This window comes from Ailuropoda melanoleuca, chromosome 18, assembly GCF_002007445.2.
Source record: "Ailuropoda melanoleuca isolate Jingjing chromosome 18, ASM200744v2, whole genome shotgun sequence".
Lineage (NCBI taxonomy): Eukaryota > Metazoa > Chordata > Mammalia > Carnivora > Ursidae > Ailuropoda > Ailuropoda melanoleuca.
In genome coordinates, this window is record NC_048235.1 from 32,621,891 (window position 1) to 32,642,475 (window position 20,585).

The following is a 20,585-nucleotide window of genomic DNA, read 5'->3' on the forward strand; positions in this document are numbered from 1 at the left end:
TTCTTCTCCTTTCTTTTATTAATGTCATGTATCACATTGATTGATTTGTGGGTGTTGAACCACCCTTGCATCCCAGGAAGAAATCCACTAGGTCATAGTGAATAATCCTTTTAGTGTACTGTTGGATCCTATTAGCTGGTATCTTGGTGAGAATTTTCGCATCCATGTACAACAGGGATATTGGTCTGTAATTCTCCTTTTTGGTGGGGTCTTTGTCTGATTTTGGGATCAAGGAAATGCTGGCCTCATAGAATGAGTTTGGAAGTTTTCCTTCCATTTCTATTTTTTGAAACAGAAGAATAGGTATTGATTTTTTAAATGTTTGTTAGAATTCTACTGGGGGGCATCTGGTCCTGGATTGTGGTTTGTTGGGAGATTTTTGATTACTGTTTCAATTTCTATGCTGGTTATGGGTCTGCTCAGGTTTTCTATTTCTTTCTGTTTCAGTTTTGGTAGTTGATATGTTTCTAGGGATACAACCATTCTTTCCAGATTGCCTAATTTGTTGGCATATAAATGCTCATAATATTGTCTTGTAATTGTTTGTATTTCTTTGATGTTGGTTGTGATCTCTCTTTCACTTATGATTTATTTGTCTGGGTCCTTTCTCTTTTCTTTTTTGGTAAGTTTGGCCAAGGGTTTATTGAGATTATTAATTCTCTCAAAGAACCAACTCCTAGTTTCATTGATCTGCTCTATTTTTCTTCTGATTTCTATATCATGGATTTCTGCTCTAATCTTTATTATTTCTCTTCTCTTGCTGGATTTACACTTTATTTAGTATAGTTTTTCCATTTCCTTGAGGTGTAAGGTTAGGTTGTGTATTTGAGACTTTTCTTATTTCTTGAGAAAGGTCTTTATTGCCATATACTCCTTCTTAAGACCACCTTTGCTGCATCCCGAAGGTTCTGCACTGTTGCGTTTTCATTTTCATTTGTTCCATGTGTTTTTTTTTCATTATTCTTTAGTTTCCTGGTTGACCAATTCATTCTTTAGTGTGATGCTCTTTAATCTCCATGTATTTGTGTTCCTTCCAAATTATCTCTTGTTATTGAGTTCAAGTTTTAAAGCAATGTGATCCTAAAATATGAATGGAATAATCTTAATCTTTTGATACCAGTTGAGAACTGATTTGTGACCCAGTATGTGATCAATTCTGGAGAATGTTCCATGTGCACTTGAGAAGAACGTGTATTCTATTGCTTAAAGATTAAATGCTCTGAATATATCTGTGAAGTCCATCTAGTCCACGTGTCATTCAAAGCTTTGTTGATCTTCTGCTTAGATGATCTGTCCATTGCTGTGAGTCAGGTGTTAAAGTCCCCTACTATTATTTTGTAATTATCAATGTGTTTCTTTAATTTTGTTATTAATTGCTTTGTATGATTGGCTGCTCCTAAGTTAGGGAAATAAATATTTACAATTGTTAGATCTTCTTGTTGGATAGACCTTTTAATTATGATATAGTGTCCTTCTTCATCTCTTATTATAGTCTTTGTTTTAAAATTTAGTTTGTCTGATATAAGGATTTCCACTTCAGCATTCTTTTGATGTCTATTGGCATGATAAATGGTTCTCCACCCCTTCTTTTCAATCTGGAGGTGTCTTTGGACCTACATTGAATCTCTTGGAGACAGCATATAGATGGGTTTTGTTTTTTAGTCCAATCTGATTCCCTGTGTCTTTTGATTGGAGCATTTAGTCCATTTACATTTAGAGTAATTATTGAAAGATATGAATTTAGTGCTATTGTATTGCCTGTAAAGTCACTGTTTCTGTAGATTGTCTTTGTTTCCTTCTGGTCTTTGTTACTTTTGGGCTCTCTTTTTGCTCAAAGGATCCCTTTTAATATTTCTTGCAGGGCTTGTTTAGCATTCATGAATTCCCTTAGTTTTTGTTTGTCTTGGAAACTCTTTAACTCTCCTTCTATTCTGAATGAGAGCTTTGCAGGATAAAGCATTGTTGGTTGCATATTTTTCCCATTTAGCATATTGAATATGTCATGCCAGTCCTTTCTGGCCTGCCAGGTCTCTGTGGACATGTCTTCTGCCAGTCTTATATTTCTTTTTTTTTTTTTTTAAAGATTTTTTTTATTTATTCAACAGAGATAGCCAGTGAGAGAGGGAACACAAGCAGGGGGAGTGGGAGAGGAAGAAGCAGGCTCATAGCCGAGGAGCCTGATGTGGGGCTCGATCCCATAATGCCGGGATCACGCCCTGAGCCAAAGGCAGACGCTTAACTGCTGTGCCACCCAGGCGCCCCCAGTCTTATATTTCTACCTTTGTAGGTTAAGGACCTATTTTCCTGTGCTCATTTCAGGATTTTCTATTTCTGAAATTTGCAAGTTTCACTATTATGAGTTGGGGTATTGACCTATTTTTATTGATTTTGAAGGAGGGTGTTCTATGGCTCCTGGATTTGAACGCCTGTTTCCTTCCCCAGACTAGGGAAGTTCTCAGCTATAATTTGTTCAAATAAACCTTCTTTCCTCTGTCCCTCTGTTCCTCTTCTGAGACCCCTATTATTTGAATACTATTTTGTGTTATGGTATTGTTGATTTCTTGAAGTCTGTCATGACCTAGTTGTTGTTTTTCTCCTGTTTGCAGCTTCCTTATTGTCTATTATTTTGTCATCTTTATCACTCTTCTGCCTTGTTTATCCTAACAGTTAGAGCCTACATTGTTGACTGCATCTCAATAATAGCATTTTTAATTTTATCCTGATTAGATTTAGTTCTTTTATTTCTGTAGTAAGGGATTCTCTACTGTCTTCTATTTTCTTTTAAGCCCAGCTAATATCTTTATAATTGGGATTTGAATTCTAGTTCTGACATCTTACTTATATCCATACTGATTAAATACTTGGCAGTGAGTACTGCCCCATGTTCTTTCTTTTGGGGTGAGATTGTCTGTCTCATCATTCTGTTCAGAAAAGAATAGATGAAAGAGAGAGATAAGACAAAAATAACAGGGGCGCCTGGGTGGCACAGCGGTTAAGCGTCTGCCTTCGGCTCAGGGCGTGATCCCGGCGTTATGGGATCGAGCCACATCAGGCTCCTCTGCTATGAGCCTGCTTCTTCCTCTCCTACCCCCCCTGCTTGTGTTCCCTCTCTCGCTGGCTGTCTCTATCCTCTGTCAAAAAAATAAATAAAATCTTTAAAAAAAAAAAAAAAAAGACAAAAATAACAAAAACCAGAAAAATATAAACAAAACAAACCTGAAGAGAACAGAAACAATACAAAATAAGAAAAAATTGAATAAGCAGTAAAACAGAACAAAACAATAAACTAGATCCTGGGTATATCTTGATCTGTTAAAAGAAACTAGATCCCAAAATAAGAAAGAAAAAAAACTTATGTGTATACAAAAATAAAATAAAATACAATAAAAGGAAACCATAATATATAGTATATATAAAAATAAAAATTAAGAAATAAAAATAGAATTGATAAAATTTTAAAAATAGCTGAAAAAAATAAAACTGAAAGACTCAAGAATCATGAAAAAACCATGAATGCTATATACTCTTTTACCCAAGAGCTGACGTTTTGTAGTTCTATGTGATAGGTAAACTTGGTGTTAGCCAGTTTTTCCTGCTGGTCCTCAGGAGGAGGGGCCTATTGGACTGATTCTCAGGTGTATTTAGCCTAGTGGAATTGCACCCCCATTGCCAGAGCCCAGGGTCAGTGTAAGTGGCTCCGGATTGTACTATGTGGCACTGGTTTGCTCCCGGAAGGCTTTCAGCACCGATGGGGGGATGAAAATGGCAGTGCCCCAATCTCTAATCCTGGAGCTGAAAGTTCACATTCCCCACTCTTTAGTGAGCCCTCACAGAAAAGCAGTCAACCCTGGTTTCTGCCAGAACTCTGTGTTCACTCAGCCTGTGACTGAGCATTTTTATCTCAGGCACGCTACCCCATTTCAAGTCTCCAAACTTTACAGACCCCTGTGGTGTGGACTTGTGCTCTTCCTCCTGGGGAAAGGAGTGGGGTCTTGTCAGGCTTCTGCCTTTTGCTGGGCCCCTGCCTAGAGAGTGGTTGTGGGACCTAGTAGCAGGTCGAGGTTTATGGCAACACCAAGTACAAAGTCAGTGCCTAGACTCTCTGTTTTCTGCCAGATTCCCCCCTCTCATGTTTGGGAACTCTGCCACAATCAGGCAACCCCATTCTTTTTGTGACCCAGGGATCCTGAGACCACACTGTCCCACCTGGAATTCTGTTCCACTTCACCACCTGAGCACCTTGAAGCCAGGGCTGTCCCCAACTGTAGCAGACTTCTGAAGATTCTGTTTTTGTTCCCTGCTCCTTATAATACTTCCTGGCAGCCTCCTTAAGCAAGTTCCCTCCCCTCCAAGGTTTATCTTCCAAATATTGCCCCAGATTCACATTTCCACACTCCCTACCTTCCAAAAAGTGGTTGCTTTTCTATTTGTAGAATTGCAGCAATTATTTTCTCAGATCTTGATTGATTTTGCTTGTGTTCAGAATGATTTGATAACTATCTAGCTGAATTCCAAGGACCAGATAATATGAGGGTCCCCTATTCCCCCACCATCTTAACTCCTCTCCCTACATTATCTTTTCAATGTTCATGAATCAATAATGGTAGTACTTTTTCCATTTATATTAATAATTTGGATTTTTTCTCTTTTTCTTGAATTTACCTGGTTAGAGACTAATCAATTGTATTAATTTTTTTTAATGAATGAGATTTGGTTTTAATTTCCTCTATTAATTTTTAGTTTTCCATTATTTCCACTCTAATCTTTATTAGATTTAATTTTCTCTTCCTTTTTCCAGTTTCCAAAGCACAGGATAGATTATTGATTTTAGATTTTTTCTAATGCATGCACTAAATGCTATACATTTCCCACTAAGTGCTGTTTCACTGCATCCCACAAATTTTCCCAAGTTGTATTTCCATTTTGATTTAGTTTAAAGTTCTTTTTAATTTCTTTTGATGCTTCTTTAACCAATATATTATTTAGAAGTGTGTTGCTTAGTCATGACGTGTTTTGGGATTTTCTAGCAATATTTCTTTTATTGATTTCTAGTTTAATTCCATCATTCCTTCTTGACATGAAAGCATATTTTGTATGATAGCTATTCTTTTAAATTTGTGAAGATGTGTTTTATGGCCAAGCATGCGGTTTATCTTGGTGAATAGTCCCTGTGAGCTCAAGAATAATGTATATTTTCTCAGTTGGGTAGAGTTTTCTCTACGTGTCAATTAGATACTAGTCTAGTCAATTATATACTTATCTGTCAAATATAGATAGAGGTGTGTTAAAGTCTCCAACTAAAATAGTGAATTTATCTTTTATTCCTTATAGTTCTATCAGGTTTTGCCTCATAAACTTGACACCTCGTTCTTAGTTGCATGCACATTAAGGATTGTTATATCTTCTTTTTCATTATGTAATGCCCTCTTTAGCTCTGAAAATTTTCTTTCTTTTGATTAATGTTACCGTGGTCAATCTTTCTCCATCCCTTACTTTTAGTCTAGCTGTAGTTTTATATCTAAAGTGGGCTCTTGATAGGCAACATTCTTGCTTATTTATCGACTATGAAAATCTCTTTTAATAATGGTGTATTTAGACTATTGGTTTTTAAAGTAATTATTGATGTAATTAGATTAATATATACCTCCTGCATTACAGTTTTCTATTTGTTGCCCTTGTTCTTCATTTACATTTTGTCTTCCATTCTTTTTCTGTCTTTTCTGTTTTGAATTCAGTGTTTTATAGAATTCGATTTTTACTTTTCTCTCAGTAAATATACTTAGAAATTTTTATGGGTAGTATAAGTACTTTGTAACAGAGTATTTCCAATACCTACCTCTCATGCCTTTCATTTCTGTAATTAATTTCTCTTATCTATACGCTATAATCACCAAATACAATGTTGCCATTATTTTGATCAAATTGTTATGTCTTAAATCAATTAAGAATAAGAAAAATAAAAGATTTTATTTTACCTTCTTTTATTCCTTCTCTTTTGCTCTTTTTTTTCTTTTTTGTATGTCTGAGTTTCTATTCTTTATCAGTCCTTTCTTAAACATTTCTTGCAAAGCAGGTATACCCATGAAAAGTTTTTGAAAGCTTGTTTGTTTGAGAAAGATTTTATTTCTCTTTTTCTTTTGAATAATAATTTTAATGGATACACATTCAAGATGGGTATTTATTTTTCTTTCACATTTTAAATATTTCACCCCATTTTTTCTTGCTTTCATGATTTCTGAAGAGAAGTCCAATGTAATTTCCTTCCTTGCTCTTCTATAGGTAAGGGTGGGGTTTTTCCCCCAGCTTCTTTTAAGATTTCCCTTCATTTTTTATTTTCCATGGTTTGAATATGTTATTTCTACATGCATTTTTGAAATGTTTACCTTGCTTGGTATTCTCTGAAGTTCCTGGACATGAGGGCTTTTTGTCTATCATTAATTTTGTGAAATTCTGCTTCAAATATTTTTCTGTCCCTTTCTTTTTTCTCTGTCTGGTATTTCCATGACATCCATCTTATATCTTTTTTAATTGTCCCACACTTCTTGGATATTCTGTCTTTTTAAATATTTTTTGCTCTTTACATTTCAGTTTTGGAATTTTCTAATGACATGTCCTCAAGTTGACTGATTATTTCTTTGGTTATATAGAGATGAGCCCCATCAAAGGAATTCATTTCTTCTATAGTGCTTTTCATTTCTGGCATTTTAATATTTTTTTTAGAGTTTCTATCTCTCTGCTTACATTACCCATCTGTTCTTTCATGTTGTCTACTTTCCCCTAGCACATTAGCCATGATTGTTTTAGACTTCTAGTCTGCTAATTCCAACATATCTGCCCTATCTATCTGACCTTCACCTTGTTCTATTTCTTCAAATTGTGCTTTTTGTCTTTTAATATGGCTTGCAAACATATAGAAATGGTCCATTTATTTCTATCAAGGGACAGCATTCCCTACTCGCTAGAAGAAGACTATACAGGAGCGCCTGGATGGCTTAGTAGGTTAAGCATCTGCCTTCAGCTCAGGTCATGATCCCAGGGTCCTGGGATCAAGCCCTGCATTGGGCTCCCTGTTCAGTGGGGAGTCTGCTTCTCCCTCTGACTCTCCCCCTGCTTGTGCTCTCTTTCTCTCTGTCAAATAAATAAATAAAATCTTTAAAAAAAAAAAGGAAGAAAAAGAAAATTATACAGAGGTATGCTCCTTACAAGTTAACATCAGATATTACTCTCTTAAGTTACATAAAAACGAAATGTGGAGTTACAAAGGTTACAATAATACAGCTTTTAGATTAGTAATTTTTTTATCTATTAGCTTCTTATCATGTAGAAAATAGAAAGTAAAGTTACAATTGTTACAATAATTTTAGCTTTTAAAAATCCACATGTATTTACCTTTATTGAGATCTTTATTTCTCCATATAACTTTAAATTATAATATACGGCCCTTTCAAATCACTCTGCCAGACTCTCTTGACCATTTCTTGCAAGGCTGCTATAGTAATAATGAATTCCCTTAACTCTTATTTATTTGGGGATATTTAATTTCTCCCTTACATTTGAAGAACACATTTGTCAAATATAGGATTCTTGGTTGACAATTTTTGTTTTTTGTTTCTTTCTTTTTCCTTTCTCTTTTCCTTCCTTTTCTTTTTTTTTTCTATTAGCACTTTGAATATATCAGCCATCTGCCTGCTGGTTTCCAAAGTTTCTCATGAGAAAGCTGCTGATAATTTTGTGTAGGATCTCTCATATGTAACAAGTTACTTCCCTTGCTGCTTTATAAATTGTCTCTCTGTTTTTGGCTTTTAAAGTTGGATTATAATATGTATCAGTGTGAGTCATTTTAAGTTCATCTTACTTGAAGTTTGTGAGCTTCTAGATGTTTATATTCATGTAATTCATTGAATTTGGGAAGTTTTCAGTAATTAGTTCTTCATATATTCTCTCTCCTGAAACACAAAAGGGAGTTCTTCGAGTTTAAAAATAGATACTAACAACATGAAAACATGTAAAAGTATAAAAGTCACTATAAAAATTATAATATAGTCAAATTCAGAATACACTAATATTGTCATATTAGCATGTAAATCACTTTAAACTCTGGTATAAAAATTAAGAGACAAAAGTTTTAAAATTAGGGCACTGAGTGGTTCAGTAGGTTTAGTGTCTGCTTTTGGCTCAGGTCATGATCTCAGGGTCCTGGGATCAACAATGAGCCTGCTTCTCCCTCTCTCTCTGCCCTTCCTCCCTGCTAATGCTCTCTAAATAAATAAATAAGTAAATAAACAAATCTTTAAAAGAAAAGTATTAAAATTAACTAGATACAAAAATGTGTTAATGAATATACCATATAAAATGACAAAAATTATAACATCAATTATACAAAATGTGGGGGAAGGAGAAATTAAAGTGTAGAATACTTGTATAAGGTCATATTGTGTTGTTATCAGCCTTAAAATAAACTATTCTATCTACAAAATATTTTGTGTAAGCTTCATGATAGCCACAAATAAAAAACCTGTAGTAGACACACTAAAGAGAAAGAGAAAGTAATCAAAGAATAAAAGTATTTTTTAAAAACTCAAATCACAAAGAACAGCAAGAGAGGAAAAACAAAACAAAGAAACCACCAGGAAATAAGGAACACTTAAAGGCAATAGTAAATCCTTGCTAATCCATAATTACCTTAAATATAAATTAATTGAAGTTTTATTAAAAAACAACATCAAATGATATACTGTCTACTATGATTTACTTTACTTTTAAGGACACAAATAGGCTGAATATGGAGGAATGGAAAGAGATTTTCCATGCAAATGGTAACCAAAAGATGGTAATGTGGCTGCACTTAGAGAAAATATACTTTAAGCAAAAATTGTCAAAAAATACAAGAAGGTCACTATATAATGATAAAAGAGTCAATTCATCAAGAGAATATAAAAAATTGTAGTGGGCATGCACCTGAATTCCAAACATTTAAATATATGAAAGAAATGTTATCAAAACTGAAGCGAGAAATAGACAGTGATACAGTATAGGAAGGAAACAAGGAAAATTTTTAGTGGTGGAGGGTGGAACTTAATTAGTGGGTGAGAACTCTTAGTTTCATGCATTTTAATTGTTTGAGTTTTACAAAATTTTATTTACTTATTTTACTTTAAAATGAAAATTAATACTAAACTGTTAAATGTAAAAGCACAATAATATGTAAACTCCATAGATGTAAACCTCCAGAATTGCAAGTTTATTATAAAGCCTTATTTATTGTCCATTTTTAATATTTTGTGCATCTATTTTATTTTATTTTGGAAAATGTGTTCACTTAAAAATGAAATACAAATAACTGGTCACTAAAGTAAAATTTCAAAAAGAGAATTAGGATAAGAAATTAAAGTGGCCAAGTCAATTGATGTTAATTTTATTACAATATTTTGTATAGAAATTAAAGTTTAGGTGTAGAAAATGCAGAAGTTGTGATAGCAAATGTTTACAAAATAACTAAATGAGATATTTTTGAGAAATTCTAAATTCACCCAATATTGTACTCTTCTGTGAATACAATGGCCATAATTTATTGAATCCTATTTATTAAAAATGATTGGGGAAAGGCAAAGTACTTATCAAAAACAATTAATAGGTAGAGGTCATAAATATACTATCATGAAGGGTCATGTAGGTAGTGATTTTGTCATTGACCATTATGTTGTAAAAATTTTCACTACTTTTTCTAACATTTCTCATACAGTATTAATAAACTTAGAAAAATAGTGATTTTATTCTTTTGAATACATACATACATAAGATATAAAACTTACATAATTTATAGTAATTATATGGCTTTTGAATACATACATAAGATATAAAACTAACATGATTTATAGTAATTATATGGCTTTTTCTGTTTGTTTGTTTCAGATATGTAATAATTTGGGTAATTGTCATTGCTTTCCTGGCTATAGGCCTCCATATTGTGAATTCCAGATTGGTTCACCAGGGGGAAGTATTGATGATGGAAATGTTCAGAAATCTGGTGAGTAGAAATTAAACTTTTAAAATAAAATAGATGCTCCTTTATGGAATACTTAAAGAACTATAATGCTGAGTCAAATCTTTCTTGATCACCTGAGTAATTAAAAGAGTTATCTTGGATAGTGGCTTTAATTAAATTAGCGTTACACAGTATTTGTAAAGAGATTTTCTCAGATACTTAGTTTTCATCAACTTAGTTAAATAAGGTAGAAGACAGTCCTCAGGTTTTAATGAGTGTCAAAGCAAGAAATAAGAGGAGAACTTAATGAATAAATAATACATGTTCTTTGACTGCTCCACCAATAAACTGCCCCTCTTCTCTCTCTTCTTGTGCCTGCACATTCCCTGATACACAACAATATTTAAGTTAGGCCAGTTAATAACCCTACAATGGCCTCTAAGTGCACAAGGGAAAGGAAAAGTCTCATGCCTCTGACTTTAAATCAAAAGATCCAAATGATTAAGTTTAGTAAAGAAGGCATATTGCAAGCCAAGATAGGCCTAAAGATAGGCCTCTTGCACCAAGAGAATGCCAAGTTGAGAATGCAAAGTTTTTGAAGAAAATTAAAAGTGCTAATCCATAAACATACAAATAATAAAAAAGGAAAATAACCTTACTGCTGATATGGAGAAAGTTTTAGTAGTCTGGATAGAATATTAAACCAGCCAGAACATTCCTTTAAGTCAAAGCCCAATCCAGAGCAAGGCCCTAATTCTCTTCAAATCTACAAATGCCGAGAGGTGAAGAAGCTGAAGAAGAAATTTTTGAAAGTAGTACAGGTTGGTTCATGATGTTTAAGGAAAGAAGCCATCTCCATAATATAAAAGTGCAAAGTGAAGCAGCAAGTGCTGATGTAGAAACTGCAGTAAGTTAGCCAGAAGATCTAGCTAAGATAACTAATGAATGTGACTACACTAAACAACCTATTTTCAATCTAGACAAAACAGTCTTCTATTGGAAGAAAATGCTGTCTGTGAATTTCATAGCTAGAGAGGAAAAGTCAATGCCTGGCTTCAAAGCTTCAAAGGGCAGGCTAATCTCTCCCGTAGGGGCTTATGCAGCTGGTGACTGAGTTGAAGCCAATGCTCATTTACCATTCTGAAAATCCAAAAAGCCTTAAGAATTATGCTAAATCTACTCTGCATGTCTTCTATAAATGGAACCAAAAAGTCTGGGTGACAGCACATTTGATACAACATGGTTTACTGAATATTTTTTACCCACTGTTGAAGCCTGCTGCTGAGAAAAATAGATGCGTTTCAAAATATCATTGCTCATTGACAATGCACCTCATCCCCCAAGAGCTCTGGTGGAGATGTACAATGAGATTAATGTTGCTTTCATGCCTGCTAACAAAACATTCATTCTAAAGCCCATTGATGAAGGAGTAATTTTAACTTTCAAGTCCTATTACTGCCATTTAATAAATCTATGGCAGCCATAGATAGTGATTCCTCTGATAGATCTGGGCAAAGGAAATTGAAAATCTTCTGGAAAGGATTCACCATTTTAAATGCAATTAAGAGCATTTGTGATTCATGGGAAGAGGTCAAAATATCAACATTAACAGGAGTTTGGAACAAGTTGATTCCAACCCTTATGGATGATTTTGACTGACTCAAGACTGGTGGAGGAAGTTACTGCAGACATGGTTAAATAGCAAGAAAATTAGATTAGAACTGGTACCTGAAGATGTGACTAAATCACTGCAATCTCATGATAAAACCAACAGGTGAGGAGTTGCTGCTTATGGATGAGCAAAGAAAATGGTTTCTTGAGATAGAATCTACTCCTGGTGAAGGTACTGTGAAAATTGTTGAAATGACAGCAAGGGATTTAGAATATTATATAAACTTGGTTCATAAAGCAGGGTTTCCTTTTAAAAGGAGGTTTACTATAGGATAAAATCCTATCAAAGAGCATCACCTGCTACAAAGAAATCATTCATGAAAGGAAGAGTCAATCAATGCCACGAATTTCATTGTCTTATTTTAACAAAATGCCACAGCCATCCCAGCCTTCAGCAACCACTACCCTGATCAGTTGGCAGCCATCAACATTGAGGTAAAACTCTACACCCATGAAAATACTATGGCTTGCTCGGATGATACTTAACATTTTTTAGCAATTATATGGTTTTTACATTAAGGTATTTACAATGTTTTTGTTATGATCATGCACACTTAATAGATCACAATATACTGCAAACATAACTTTTATACACACTGGGAAACTGGAAGATTAAGTTAACTTGTTTTATTGTGATATTTGCTCTATTGGGTGGTATGGAACTGAAACTGTAATATCTTTTGAGGAATGCCTGTATTGTAATTCCAGAGTAAACACTAGGAAAACAAACAAAATTTTTAGAAAAAAAAAAGAATTAAAATTGTACAAGGTATTAATTCCCACCAATCAATGAAATGAAGTCTAAATAGAGGAAAAAAGACATTAGACAAATATAATAGCTGAATATAAATATAAATGTAAAATAATAATAACTTAACTAAATATTTTTGAAGAAAAAATTCAATTTTTAAAAGCAATTGCTCAGGCTTTCCATGAATACCCAGAACTCAACTCACCTCCCCCCATGGACACAGCAAATCTACAATTACAGATGGACCATTTCCTCTCAAAAAAGATCTGAAAACTAAATAAAAGACTCTCCACAACAAAGAATAAAAGGACCACACTGAGTAGGGTAAGAGGCCTAAACATGGTCTTGTTAAAACACACACACACACACACACACACACACACACACACACGCAAACCCTGGTGCAAAGTTACCCGATAGAGAGGGATCTCATTAGACAGGCACTTGTCCCACAGGTGGGAGGTGTTAATGCCCCATGTAGCCCCTGGGATCTGCACCAGAGATGAGTTCCCAAAAGATTTGGCTTAGAAAAAACCAGTGGGAGTAACATCTGGGAGTCCCAAAGTGCTACAGGAAATGGAGATTTTCCTCTTGGAGGGCTCATGTGTGGTCTCACTGCAGGACCTGGTAAAAAACAAACAAACAAAGAAAGAAACAAACAAAAACAAACCAGTTCAGTTTGCAAAGCACTTAGATTATGTTAGAATTTTCTTGGCTTTCTGGGGACATTGCCTCAAGGGAATAGTTGAAACATTCACCAGAAACAGAAGCATTAGTAGATGCCAGTATTGGATTCTCCACTTAGCCTACTAATACAGGCTGGTGAGTTCAGATGCAGCACCCTCCTGCCATCTTGCTGGGATGGACAAGATTGGCAGTCATGGCACCTTCTGAGTCCTGAAAGTATGGGTGGTTGCAGTGTTCTCCACTCTCTGGATGTGATAGGCAAATACTAACAGTTGAGAATCCTCCATTCCCTAGCATAAATCTGCAAGATTAGGCAATTGTGACATTCTCCCAGTTCCTGGCTGGGGCTAAAGAGTGTGATCATGATCAGCATTCTCCAATTCCCAGACTAAAGCCAGCACATACACAAATGAGGCATTCTCCTGCTGCACTGTTGAAGTCCATGGGCTTGTGTATTCAAGACATTTTCCTGGTGCTTTTCTGAAGCTGGTAAGTGTGATCCACTCCATACACTCTCCAGCTGCCTTGCTAAAGTGAATGGATACACACAATCCACATAGGAGGCACCACTTGATCTCCTAGCCTGGTGGCCAAGAGGGCTGGCATTCCAGAACTCCATAGGACTAAACAATCAGAAAGAGTTTTTGGCAGACCACCATCACTGGGATAGTGCACAAACAGTATAATGAAACACAACACGTCTTCCTATGAAGACGTCTATTTAGTTAGCCTGGAGGTTAGGCCTGAAGGACATCTTCAAGTTTCCCACAAATGTAGAGGCTACATTTTTTTAAATGTATTTTTAAAAAATATTTAAAGAGACAAATCTTTAAATATACTAACTCAAGAAAAGAGAAGGAAATCAAAATCAGAAATGAAAGAGGAGACATTACAACAGATACTACAGGCAGAGTAGCAAAATTTATATATATATATATTATATATAATATGTGTGTGTGTATATATATATAATTTTTTAAAATTGCATTTATTTTCATGTGGTTATCCAGTTTTCCCTTCCGTGATACGTTGAGGAGACTATCTTTTCCCCATTGACTATTCTTGGGTCTCTTGTCAAATATTACTTGACCATATATGCAGGCGTTTATTTCCGGGCTCTCGATTCTGTTCCATTGGTCTACATGTCTATTTTTATGGCAGTACTATAAAGGTTTTGATTACTATAGCTTTGTGGTATAGTTTGAAATCAGAAAATGTGATGCCTCCAGCTTTTGGTCTTCTTTTTTCTGGATCACTTTGGCTCTTCAAGGTCTTCTGTGATTCCGTACAAACTTTAGAATTCTTTATTTCTATTTCTGTGGAACTTTGATAGGGATTTCATTGAACATATGGATGACTTTGAGTAGTATGGACATTTTAACAATATTAATTCTTTCAATCCATGAACATGGGATACATTTCCATTTGTTTGTGTCTTCTTCAATTTCTTTCATTAAAGTTTTGTCATTTCCAATGTATAGATCTTTCACCTCTTTGGTTGAAATTATTCCTAAATATTTTAATTTTTTTGATGTTATTGTAAATGGAATTCTTTTTGTTTTTCTTTTATTGTTTTTTTCTTCCCTCAGATGTTTTGTTGTACATGTAAGAAACAGAATTGTTTTCTGATTGTTGATTTGGTATCATGCAACTTCATTGAATTTGTTAGGTAGATACAATTTTTTGGTAGTGTCTTTAGTATTTTCTAAATATAGGATCATATTAGCTGCAAAGATAATTTTTATTCTTCCTTACTGATTTGGGTACTATTTTTATCTTTATCTTGCCTGATTACTATAAATGGGAATTCCAGTACAATGTTGAACAAGAGTGGCACCCTTGTCTTATTTTTCATCTCAGATGAAAATCTTTCAAAATTTTACCATTGAGTATATTAGCTGTGATTTGTATATGGCCTTTATTATGATGGGGTATCATAATAAATTTGTTGAGAGTTTTTATCAGGGAAAGATGCTATATTTTGTCACTGTTTTTTGTGCATTTATTGAGGTGATCATATGATTCATATCTTTTTATCTTTCATTCAACTTATGTGGTGTTTCACATTTATTGATTTATATATGTTGAATCATCTCAGAGATAAATCCTACTTTCTCATGATGAATTATATTTTTAACGTGTTGTTGAATTTGGTTTGGTAATATTTTGATAAGAATTTTTGCATCTATGTTTATTACAGATATTTGTCTGTAATTTTCTTTTCTCGTGGTATCCTTTTCTGATTTTGGTATCAGGGTAATGCTGCTCTTGCAGAATGAGTTTGAGAGTGTCTTATCTTCAATTTTTGGAAGTGTTTGAGAAACACTGCTGTTAATCTTTCTTTATATATTTGTTAGCATTCACCAAAAGCAACCTGGTTAGCATTCACCAAAAGCAACCTGTTAATCTTTCTTTATATATTTGTTAGCATTCACCAAAAGCAACCTGGTTTGGGGATTTTCTATTTTGGGAGTTTTTGATTACTGATTCATCTCCATACTCTTATTGGTCTGTTCAGATTTTCTGTTTTTCATGTTTCAGTCTTGATAGATTATATGTTTATAGGAATTTATCCATTTCATCTAGGTTATCCAGTTTGTTTGGCTATAATTATTCATAGTAGTCTCTCATGATTCTTTTCATTTCTGTGGTATCTGTTGTAATGTTTCCCCTTACATTTATAATTTTGTTTGATTTTTCTCTTTTCTTGAGTTAGTATAAAGGTTTGTCTTTTAATATTTTTAAAAGTTAAGTCTTAGCTTCACTGATTTTTTCTGTTGTTTTTCTAATCTCTATTTCATTTACTTCTGCTTTGATATTGGTTATTTCCTTCCTTCTACTAACTTTGAGCTTAGTTTTTTCCCTAGTTCTATGAGGTATAAAATTAAATAGTTTATTTCCATCTTTCCTTCTGTTATTAATTTCTGGTTTCATACTATTGTGATTGGAAAAGATACTTGGTGTGATTAAGGAGTTTTTGTGGACTTTTGTGGGAATGTAAATTGGGATAGCCACTGTGGGAAACAGTATGGACATTCTTCAAAAATTTAAAAATAGGACTACCATAGGATCCAATAATTCCCCTACTGGGTATTTACCCAAAGAAAATGAAAACAATAGTTCAAAAAGATGTATGCACCTGTATGTTTATTTCAGCATTATTTACAATAGCCAAGATAATGGAAGCCATGTAAGTGTCCGTCTATAGACAAATGTGGCATATGCATATAATGGAATATTATTCAGCCATAAAAAGGAATGAATTCTTGCCATTTGCAATGACACAGATGGAGCTACAGAGTATTATGCTAAGTGAAATAAGTCAGTCAGAGAAATACAAATCCATATGATTTCACTCAAATGTGGAATTTAAGAAACAAAACAAACAAGTAACAGGTCTTGGGGAAGAGAGGAGGAGGCAAACCAAGAAAGAGACTCTTAACTATGGAGAACAACTGATGGTCACCAGAGAGGAGGTTTGTGGGGGGATGGGTAAGATAGGTGATGGGGATTAAGGAGTGTACTTGCTAAGATGAGCATTGGGTATTGTGTGGAAGTGCTGAATCACTATATTATACAAATGAAACCAATATCACACTGTATGTTAACTAACTAGAATTTAAATAATTTTTTTTAAGAAGACAAATGGATAAGGATGATTTTATTCTTCTTAAACTTGCTAAGACATGTTTTGTGACCTATCATGTGATCTACTTACCCAGGAGAATATGTGCACTAGAAAAGAATATGTATTCTGTCGCTTTTGGATGGAGTTTCTGTATGTGTCTGTTAGGTCCATTTAGTCTACAGTATGATTCAGGTCAGTTTCCTTGTTGATTATCTGAATGATCTATTCATTGCTGAAAGAAGAGTATTGTCATCCTCTACTATTATTGTATTGTTTTCTACTTCTCCCTTCATACCTGTTGCTATTTGCTTAATATATTCATGTGTTCTGATGTTGGGTGCATGCATAAATATTTATAATTGCCATATCTTCTTAATTAATTGATCTCCTACGATTATATAATAACCTTCTATGTTTCTTGCTACTGTTTTTGGCTTAAAGTCTACTTTGTCTGATTTCAGTACAGCTACTTCTGCTCTCTTTTCATCTCCACTTGCATGGAATGTCTCTTGCCATCTCCTTTGAATCTATGTATGTCATTGAAGCTGAAGTGAGTCTTTTTTTGGCAGCATACAGTTGAGTCTTATTTTTTATCTATTCAGCCACTCTATGTCTTTTGTTTATTTATTATTTTAAAAGATTTATTTATTTAAGAGAGAAAGAATGCGTGTGAGCAGGGGAAGGGGCAATGGGAGAGGGAGAGAATCTCAAACACTCCCCACTGAGTGTGGAGTCTGACATGGGATTTGATCTCAGGACCCTGAGATCATGATCTGAATAAAAATCAAGAGTCAGACACTTAACTGGCTAAATAACCCAGGTGCTTCACTTTATGCGTTTGAATTGGCCTATCCATTAGCACTAAGAGTAATTATTGGTAAATACTAATGTTATCTTATTGTTTTCTGTCTGCTTTACAGTTCTATTTTTCTTTTATTCCTTTTTTGATACCTTCCTTTATATATTGATGCTTTTCTTCTCTTTAACTTTTTTGTTTCTATTGTAGATTTTTTCTTTGTGGTTCTCATGAGGTTTACATTATAAAACATAAAACATAAAGTAAAAACATCATAAAACAATATATATTATTCTGATAACAGTTTAAGCTTGGTCATATACAAAACCAATATTCTTTTATTCCCCCTTTTATGTTTTTGATGTCAAAATTTATATGTTTTTATTGTATATCCATTAAAAATTGATGAAACTATAACTATGTTTAATAGTTTCTGTCCTTTAACCTTTATTCTAGAGTTAAATAGTTAGCACATTATTAGGGTATTTTGAATCTGACTACATACTTATCTTTGCCAATGTGCTGTGTATTTTCATATGTTTATACGTTACTAGTAAGCATACTTTGGTTTCAGCTTGAAGAAAACCTTTCAGCTTTCTTATAAGGCAAATTTAGTGGTGATAAATTCCCTCAGCTTTTGTTTATTAGGGGAAAACCTTTATCACACCTTCAATTCACAAGGACAACTTTGCTGTTTAAAGTATTCTTAGTTGGCAGTTTCTTACTTTTAGTATTTTCAATGTCATCGCATTCTCTCCTAGCCTGTGAGGTATCTGCTGAGAAACCCATTGATAGCCTATGGGAATTTTCTTGTCTGAGAAATATTTTTTCTTTTGCTTTTAAAATTCTCTCTCTTTGGTTTTAGACAGTTTTGTTTTTAATTGTCTTGAAGAAGAACATTTTGGATTGAAATTTTGAGGTGACCTATTTGTTTTATGAACTTGGGTATCCAAATCTCTCCCCAGGTTTGTGAATTTCTCAGCCATTATTTCTTTAAATAAGCTTTCCATTCCTTTCGCCCCCTCTTCTTCTAGAAATCCAATGTGTACATTATATCTTTTCATGTCGTTCCATAACTCCCACAGGCTTTCTTGATTCTTCCTTCTTTTTTTTTTTTCTTTTTGCACTTCTGATTAAATAATTTCAACTGATCTTTCTTCTAGATCACTCTTTTTCTCTTCAGCTTGTTCAGGTTTGCTGATGAAGCTCTGTATTGAATTCTTTACTCTGGTCATTATATACTTCTGCTATGATAGTTCTAGCTTTTATTTTTTCTTTTTTGTTTTCCTTCTCTTTGTTGAGCTTCTCATCTTGTTCTTATACTTATTCCTGGTATCATTAAATTGTTTATCTGTATTCTCTTGTAGCTCTCTGAGTATCTGTAGAGCAGTTACTTTGAATCCTTTGTTGAGCAATTACTCAATCGCCATTTATTTTGGAACAGTTATTGGAGGTTTACTATATTCCTTTGTTAGAGGCATTTCCTGATTCTTCAAGATCCCTGTAGCCTTGCATACGTGTCTATACATTTGCAGATGTGGTCACCTCTTCCAGACTTTATGGACTAATTTTAAAAAGGGAAGACTTTCACCTGCGAATGGGGCACACTTGATCATGCTGTGATTCTGGGTCAAGTGATGCAGAGTTCTAAGTGCAGCAGCACACAGTGGCACAGGGTCCAGGGAATGTCTTTTTTTTTTTTTAAAGATTTTATTTATTCGTTTGACAGAGAAAGAGACAGCCAGCGAGAGAGGGAACACAAGCAGGGGGAGTAGGAAAGGAAGAAGCAGGCTCCCAGTGGAAGAGCCTGACGTGGGGCTCGGTCCCAGAACTCCAGGACCACGCCCTGAGCCTAAGGCAGACGCTTAGTGACTGAGCCACCCAGACGCCCCCAGGGAATGTCTTTTTGGCTCAGGCCACTGGGGTCTATCTTATCAAGACTTGTATGGTCCTTGTGAGCGCCCTATGGGATCTATAGTCACTGCAAGGGTTGTTTAGGTCCTAAGTGGCACTTCCAGGACCAATAGTTAGGGGCAAGTTTAAGCAGCATTGGTGGCTAGACCAAGTGCTGTGCACACATTTAACTGTAGGGCCCAGCTGCAAGTGCCTATGTAATGGTAGAGATCAGTTGGGAGACACACGTGTGATCAGAGCCAGGGTAGGTAGCAAGGACCAGTGCCAACTATAGGCTCAAGGGAAGTTGTAGCGGCTCTGGGTATTTGCTCTCATGGCTTCACACTCTATCTCCAGGTATGCATACTTCAGTGGAGACAGTGATGGGCCTTTAGCTAAGAGGCATACAGGCACACAGCTGGAGGGGCTAAACTCAGGTGCACTGATAAAGTATTTATATTTAAAATATACAAAAAATTACATTAGAGATACATAAAGAATCCCTGAAACAATAAAAAGCAAACAACCCTACAAAAATGGACAAAATATTTGAATTGAAACTTCATCAAAGAAGATATATATATGACAAATAAACACATGTAAAAATGCCCAACATCATTTTTCATTAGGAAAATGCAAATTAAACTCAAAATTAGATACCATTACATCTCTATAAAAATTGGTTAAAGAACTAACCATGGTGTGAAGATAGTGTCCCATATAGTGCTGTTGGGATGTAATATTGAACAGTTTCACGATTTTTTAAGAAGGTAAGCATTCACCTACCATATGATTCAGTCATTTCACTATTTACCCAAGAAATAGAAAGCTTATGCAAATACAAAACTTTATATATAAAAGCTTATAACAGCTTTATTTGTAGTAGGTGAAATCTAGAAATAACCCCAATATAAATCAGCAGGTGATTGATAAAGTATTGTATATCCAAACAAGAGATTACTATTGAACAATAAAAAGGAATGGGCTATATAGTTACATGTACCAATGTGGATGAATTTCAACATTACCCTATGTGGAAAAAGCAAGATTAAAAAGTATACTGTCTAACTCTATATTAAATTGTAGAACATGCAAACTAATTTATAGTTAGGGAATACAGATAGATCAGTGACTGCCTATGTGGGGGAGTCATAGCATGATAAGATGTGGATGA

At 34.4% G+C, this 20,585-nt stretch overlaps 1 protein-coding gene across 1 annotated transcript in view; it reads left to right on the top strand.

Moving 5' to 3' along the window:
- Window positions 1-20,585, top strand: part of LOC105237318 (disintegrin and metalloproteinase domain-containing protein 18-like) — a 164,637-nt gene that overhangs the window by 127,254 nt on the left and 16,798 nt on the right. Inside the window, exon 17 of the mRNA XM_034647776.1 lies at window positions 9,913-10,027. Coding sequence (XP_034503667.1) covers window positions 9,913-10,027 — 115 coding nt within the window. The remainder of the gene's footprint in view (window positions 1-9,912; window positions 10,028-20,585) is intronic.